The following is an 8,084-nucleotide window of genomic DNA, read 5'->3' on the forward strand; positions in this document are numbered from 1 at the left end:
TGATCCTGGCCAAAATTGTGGAGGACCCACAGAGTGGAACATGTCTCAATGTGAGTTATGCAGACATCACAGGCCCTGTCGCAAATCCCAACCCCACTGGATCTCCATTTGCTAATTCTCCAGGTGGACAAAGCACGCAGAATGGTACCATGGGAGCACTGTCCAATCCACTTTCTGCAGGTAAGTTGCAACAGTTTTTAACAGACATCACACAGACCTAATCACATACGTACAGATGTGCTCACGCAAATGCAGCCATGCCCCCACACACCCACACAGGGACATGTTAGCCCATTGGCATCCGGATGCTTCAGTGTCATTACATGGCTCAAAATCTGAGCATTAGGCTTACTTGAGTGGCTACTTTGCTGGGTGTGTAACTTGTAGGCCCGGCACGCACAAATACTTGTGTTGGGTGACAAGACTCCATGCTTCCCATTTACAATGTTATTTTATCTTTTTCTGGATTCCCCCCATCCTCCCTATTTTCTCCTGTCTATATTTGTCATTTGACTTGCTTAATTCCAGTGGTAATACTATTTTTCTTACAGACTCCATATCAAATCAAATCCATAATAGTTCATTTTCTGTAATACAACCTGCACTGTCAGTCATGATGGGCAGGAATATGACCCTGATCATGAAAACTCCATCCTCCCCAGAGCCAGCACTCTTCCAGTCATGGCTCACTGATGGTACATTCCGCACTAAATGCCCATAGAGTCTGATCACCCTCCAATAGCTTTGTGTATTAGTGGCAAGTTATATCTGTCACCTCAGCCATCAGCGAAAATTCTTGTGGTGGGCAATTTCTGTCACCCTGGCCCTCAGCCATATTTTCCCATGATGGCATGTTCACATCAACTGCCCCTCAATCCAAATTTTATCGTGACGTGATGGTTACGTCATCCGGATGAATGGGGTTAACAAACAGACAAATCCACATGGACACACTGATGAGTTGACAAAACCACATGCTAGCACATGGACAAAACCACATGCTGACACGTGGACAAGCCCACATGCTGACACGTGGACAAGCCCACATGCTGACACGTGGACAAGCCCACATGCTGACACGTGGACAAGCCCACATGCTGACACGTGGACAAGCCCACATGCTGACACGTGGACAAGCCCACATGCTGACACGTGGACAAGCCCACATGCTGACACGTGGACAAGCCCACATGCTGACACGTGGGCAAGCCCACATGCTGACACGTGGGCAAGCCCACATGCTGACACGTGGACAAGCCCACATGCTGACACGTGGACAAGCCCACATGCTGACACGGGGACAAGCCCACATGCTGACACGGGGACAAGCCCACATGCTGACACGGGGACAAGCCCACATGCTGACACGGGGACAAGCCCACATGCTGACAGGCATGCCAACTCTCAGACACACATGCTGACAGACAGATGCATGTAGATTCAAACAGTTGTAGACACATATGGACATATGCACAGACACTCCAGCACATACAAGCACATTTCCAGATCTTTTTGTTTTGCCCCCCCCCCCCCTTCTTTTTTTCCTTTTTTTCTTTTTCTTTTTTCAAAGTTTATCAGAAAGGGATTTTATATTTTGGTTCCATTGTTATTACTAATGTCTGATGTTTTTGCTTTCAGTGAGTGGATTGGGTAATTTGCTTGGAGGTGGAGTAAATCTGACCTTAAATCTGAGCTCAGCCTATCCCAACGGAGGTGCCGGGAACCCCGTGGTTACCGGACAACTGTTAGAGCATGTACGCTCTCTCCTGCGCTCGTCGGGCTTTGCTGACCAGTCCAATGCTGAAGTGTGTCAGGCCATTAGCACTCTGATCAACTATGGTATCATAGGCCTGGGGCTTGGTCTCGGGAATCCCTCTGGTCACCAGGGCGGGCAAGGTGGGCAAGGACAGCAGGGGCAAGGAAATATGGGGAACATGAATATAAACATGAACAACTCAAATAACCCAAATGACTCTTATCATGGCTCATCAATGAGTAATGGGAACAATGGCCCTTTTGGGCCCATAGGCACAACAGTTGCATCAGGCCTTAACCTTGGACAGGGTTTAGGGGGACCAACATCTCCTCAGCGACAGGTGGACCGATTCAACTCAGAACCCCCATTTGATCCCTTTCGTCGACAGTCGACAGAGATGGGGGCGAGCCTTCCGCTGAACAGTAATTCTTTTGGGCTGGGGACCCCTTTAAGGAAGAGCCCCTCTCCAGGAGAGCTTCCTCCAGGAGCACCAGAAGGTAGCAAGAAAGTTGAGATGGAGGTTGGTGAGCACATTGTTGGCGCTATCTTGGGCCCCGGGGGAAAGTCCCTGGTAGAAATACAGCACATGTCCGGCACCACAATACAAATCTCCAAGAAGGGTAACTATGCACCTGGTACTCGTAACCGCATTGTCACCATCACGGGTCTACCTTCAGGCATCACAACGGCGCAGTTTCTCATTGAACAACGCATCTCTGATGAAGAGGGCAAGCGTGCCCGCCAGAATGCCATTATAGGGGTCATGCCTTAAATCACCCACTTTTCATTTCTTCCATTTCATCCATAGTTAATTTGACCTCTGTCGGGGGGCTTGAAATAGATTTGCGCACACCATTTCCTCTTGCCCATCTAGTTATAGTGATGAGTGTTTACATGTTTGGCGAGTCTTTTTATATGAATTACAAGAATTTCAAGCTCCACATCTGTCATCAAAAACTTAGGTGCTTTTCAGTAGACCATGCAGGATTATATATGTATATATATATATGTATGTAAATCCATTGCTTGGATTATTCATTATAAAGTGATCTGATACTTTTTTTTTCTCATTCTTTTATAACTGACAAGCACCTTGCATTTACAGTATAGGTCACAGCAGTTCATTTCTTCTTCAAAATCCTGTGTTCAAATGTCACCCCATAATCAGGCATAACCATTACATACGTTTCATAATTGACCATTTCTATTCTTAAATTTCCCCAGTCACCAACTACAGTTGTTTGCCAGCATTATGCACTATGTTTGTATAGAAGAGAGCAACTGTGAGTAACCATTGTTCATTGTCCAAATATGTACAGATGAATCATAGTTGTGTGAAGGCAAGTAGTATACATGAATTTGTCATTTTTAAAATTCATTTCATTGTGCAATGGATGCTGCTGAGTTAACCTTAAAAGTGGATGTTGCCTGGGGCTACAATACTTCACAGTTGGTGGTTCTGCTTAAAGGAAGCTGATCCTCATGCCCAGCGCTATATGACCGCATTTCTAATCCAGACATGTTGCTGTATTTTGTTTACTTTGTTACAATTTATATTTATATTGCTTGGTTTTTCACTTGAGAATTCAGTTGTTTTAAAACTGTTCTCTGGTTCTGCTTTTAGGTTCATTTAAGGCGAAATTGCTTTGTTTAAAGTTGGCAACTATGTCTGGATTCTAATGACTCACAACCATCTCTTTGTCTGCGGTCAGAAAACATCCTACATAGCAATTCATATCATGTGGTATGAATGATGGCAACTTGTGACTCATGTTGAGTTTGATTATGCTGCTGCCAGGGTTTCTACCTGGACTAGGCTACACTGGGAGAGGTAGTACAGGTTTCCCAGAGAGAGACCTCTTTGGTATCATTGATAACATGTTTTAGGTCCCTTTTTGTGAGAACAATGTACTAGGGTGGGCAGTAACAGGTGTTATGAAGCTAGAGTTAACGAGGGCGGGAAGCCGCACGGGCCTCATAGATATCCCATACTTAATAGCACCCTCATTAAGTGGCTAAGTTTGAAAAAAAAAAATTGCAATTAAAGTGTATTGTGTGCATGTAGATTAATTTTCCCTGGTAATAAACTTATAAGTTCCTTATAAAAGTAAGTCATAGACTGCCATTTGTTAAATCTTTTAGAAGATTTATTAGGATTTTTTTCTTTAAAGTTTCTCTGAACCAGGGGATAGCCAAAAACATTTTATCATGCATCTTTCCTCATTAAATATCATAGCTCTACAAACCTTGTAAAAAATTGGCAATAAATGTGTATCCATTAGCGGCCAAGACTTTCCATATCAGCCTTTATCAACCAGTTTCACCGCACCAAACTGACATCCCAGCGCCCTGAAAGTCTTGAACATATGACCTTCAGGGCGCAGGCAACCAAACCTTCATCATGCATTCTATTAAGTCACGCCTCATGACACTGGAAGCACCGCCAGATGACAAAGTCAGTTTGTTGCGGCATGCTTATGACAACATGTGACCGACGTACATTGACTCCATCTCCTCCTGCAATATCGTTGAAGCTGTCACAGTAAGTAGAGTAAGAATCCCGGTACAAGGGAAGCAAGCTTATGACAACTGACTAGAGTCAAAAGGTGGTAAAACACGGTTAGGGAAGGTCCAATGCTGCAGGTGATCATTTCACCCACATATATGCATATCAGGAAGGTTGGGGGGCCTGGGAATGGGTTGGGATCAGGACATTCATTAGCTTGTAGCATTCATTTTCCTTCAGTGATATGCTATATATTGACTTATAATGGTAATAATGTCTCACAGGAATCCTACGAGTGATGCACAGCACCCCAAGTAATTATGACGTTCTTTTCTCTCCCGTTTCCATAACTAGATAATGGGTGACCCCAATGTCTTGAATGATGATTAAGCTGGTGTGTATGTGTGGAGCTGACAGTGCCAGGCTGTGGTGGTGGCGGCGGCAGGAGGGTGAGAGACTCCACGCAGGCTCGGCACTCCTCTCCACACAGGTAGTGATTCTGCCTCACTCCACCTCCACCCCCACACTCCATCTCCACCCCTCCCTCCCTAATCTCACTTACCTCTGGCCTCATGTCTATATTGTGCCGGCCTCTTGTGCCTGGTGCTCACCCCTGACCTCTCTTTAATATCCTTGTCAGGGAGTAATGTGGTCTCGAAGTGAACGTCTCACAATTTTTGATGTGTAGCTTGCTCGTAAGGGATGCTCCTATGAATCTTCATCAATTATGTGAAAAAGTATGCATTCTTTTTAAGATTTTCATTAACTTGAAAATGAAAGAAAACAAAAAAGAAAGAAGAAAAAACTCAGGGCTTTTATTTTTGTGTACAGGGAACGTCTTCAGGGAACAATCTGGTAAAAAAAGGTTGAACTTGTGGCTTGAAATTTCTGTTCCATCTTTGATATTAATAGGAAATAGAGGATCCAAGAATATTTCATGTAGCTGCTTTTGCAATAGTTGGTCATGGGTGAAACAGTGGGCCAAAAGGTCATTTACATTTGGTCAGGGGTTTTATTGGGTCATGCTGGGTAGCATCACAAGTGGAAAAAAGGGACGGTAAAGATGAATGATATAAACATTGTGAGATAATGTATAGACTTGACTAACTCTTTATTATGTTTATTATTATTGTCATCATTTTTTGCTTGCAGTTCTTAATGTCCTCTGGAAAAACCAGTGTACAGTTTCTGATGAAAAAGGTGAAAATATGTACATCTATATAGTGATGCTATCAGGTGTGTGTTTCATCATCATTTATTCACACATTCTCCCTGTTTCTTGTGATAACATCATTAATTGAATTACATGAGACATCATTCTTAGATATGCTGACATTTATAGTCATTCATATATTTTACTAAAAGAAAATGATCACCGTCTTAAAAAGATGGACTTTGTAACAGTTCTTGGAACAAACCTCTTTCCCTTGCTTTGTTTATATATATTTTGACTATTTATTTATTTATTATTTTTCCTAGAGAATTGAACTAAAAAATGCAACTTAAGGGAACTTTTTGAAATGCTTAGAAATCTGATATTGTTTGCCATATACTGAAAGTCAAGAATTGATTTTCTTTTCCTTGACGAGGGAGAACAACCAAATTCATAGATGCCAACATTTTACAGTTTTATCAGGTTTCGTCATGTGTGGTCACCATCTACACACAGGCATTGTGGCATGCTGGTTGTGAAGAGGTTTGGTGCTGCTGGGCATTGCTTGAGTGGAGTGAGGATGAAAGCTGGTAACGCTTGAGTACAGGTCATGTTGGAGGTGCTGTCGTGTGCCCACCCAAATGGATCTCGGATATTGAAATTTTGCCGCTGGTAGGAAAGGAAGATCCTTCTGGGAATGGATATAGATCAGAGAGAAACATATTGTGTGTAGAAGGAAGAAATATATGTTGTTGTCTTTCTTTTATTAATCTATATCCTGTTTCTTCTACTTGGATATTTCTTTGGTTGGATATATTTGCAGTCTGGTCTTTATTTTTTTACAGATTAGATGCTGTAAATTAATTTGAAGCTGTGATGGCATGACATAATGCCAGTTTAGATCATGAAGGATGTACACATGCAATATTTTTTTTTTCTTTTTTATGGGGGGGGGGTCTGTTACGTATTTTGAATTTGTTTTGAAAAAACACCATTATTGTGGTGAAATTTTATTCTTTAACAATTACTACATTTTTTAAATATAAGAGAATGCTGCTCTCATAGAAAATTTTATAGTTTTTTTTTTATCATGGAGACGGTGTAGAGTCAAGGTTAATCAGAGAAGTTTTTGAGTATTTGATTTCCAGTTGACTGGGTAACTTGGTTAACAAGCTTCAAAGTATTGGTATTTTTTTATGAATTGCCGTATCTTTGGCTTTTTCATAAATTAATTTCTTTAATGTATGTTGTGTTCCTACCATAGCTTGAGTAACTGCTCAGTACAAGAATCCTTAGAAAAAAATGACTAAAGATCTAGCATTCTGTCCAGAGAAGAGTGCAATCGCTTTTCATTTCCCATCTGATTCTGTTAAACCATGGTGAATGATGGGCCAGTTAATGGATTAATTGTTTTAAGGAAAGCTGTAATGCAGTTCAGATATTTATCCTAATCTTCAGTTTATCGTAGGTGCAAACTCGCCAAATACCCTCAAGAAGAAATAATAAGAAAATGATGGAATGTAGATAGAGAATTCTGCAATATCGTTGGATAAATATGAAAACCTTTAACACACGTTTAACCATATACCATACCAAAAATAGAACATGCATAATAACATACCACTCAAAATACACAAACATAAACATGAACTTTTAACCTTATTTTTGGGAAACTTTATGAAATATATATATATATATTTATATAAGATAAACTGTCAGTGACCTTCAATCTATTTTGTACAACAAAAGTGTAACCTAAAGGTTTGGAGATAAAGTGGTAAGTAATTATTTTTACTCCCTCGGCTTAAGGAAGCTTGAGTAAATATTTCACATTCAGTATTCGTGGGTGGAGGGAAATACAACTGTGACTCGAGGTTTGGTGAAGGAAATTAACTTTAAAGTTAAAGGGGAATTTAAGCATTTTCATTGTGAAAAAACTGCAGACATCTATGTAGTAAATACATGGACATGCACCGACACTTGTTTCACAATCATTCACACTAACTTTTGCTATTTCCCTCATCATTTTTTCTCCTAATTTATTTTTGTAATTTATTAAAGATTTTTAAAATATTCATTATTTTAAATTCACTTCCACCTTCATTAGGTCTTAAACGAAGGAGAACATTGATATCATGAATATTGTTTTAGAGAATGGGCAGGTCAGACAGCAGTTCATCTCTTTAATTGTAACACGGACACACATTAACAATCTCCCTCACTTAACTCATGAAATCAGCACGTAAACATCAAGCATCGAGTTGTTAGCACCCTCTCTAAGAAGGGCACATTCTTTGATCATCCTTAGGCAACGAAATATGTTGAGCACATTGTTTATCTACTGAAGTGCTTAAGGACTATGATGTATCAAATGTTGATTTTTTTGGTTAAATATATATTTTATATTGAATTCCAAGTTTTCTATATCCTGCTGTGTGTGAACTGAATTGTTCTTACCGAGTTGGAAATATACTTTTTTTTAAAGAATATTTGTTCAAGTATAGATTGTCTTGACTTATTATTCCTTAATGCAGTAAAAACCTATAATTTACTTTTTATACAATGATGTGTGTAAATAAATCATAGCTGCCACCCCAATGCCCTGCCAGACTAACCTCAATCACCGTCTTAAATTACAATTGATTTAGTAGCAATTTATACATAACTAT

General features: G+C 40.3%; 1 protein-coding gene across 8 annotated transcripts in view; it reads left to right on the forward strand.

The window, feature by feature from the left end:
• Positions 1-7,825, forward strand: part of ps (RNA-binding protein Nova-1-like protein passilla) — a gene marked incomplete in the record, with an annotated part of 22,323 nt that extends 14,498 nt beyond the window's left edge. For 3 of the 8 annotated variants that reach the window (XM_070131276.1, XM_070131275.1, XM_070131274.1), the window contains 2 exon segments: positions 1-180; positions 1,639-4,037. In XM_070131276.1, the coding sequence (XP_069987377.1) occupies positions 1-180; positions 1,639-2,528 (1,070 nt within the window). 8 annotated transcript variants of the gene reach the window in all.
• Between the last annotated feature and the right edge of the window lie 259 nt (positions 7,826-8,084).

The sequence above is a fragment of the Penaeus vannamei genome, chromosome 16 (assembly GCF_042767895.1).
Source record: "Penaeus vannamei isolate JL-2024 chromosome 16, ASM4276789v1, whole genome shotgun sequence".
NCBI lineage: Eukaryota > Metazoa > Arthropoda > Malacostraca > Decapoda > Penaeidae > Penaeus > Penaeus vannamei.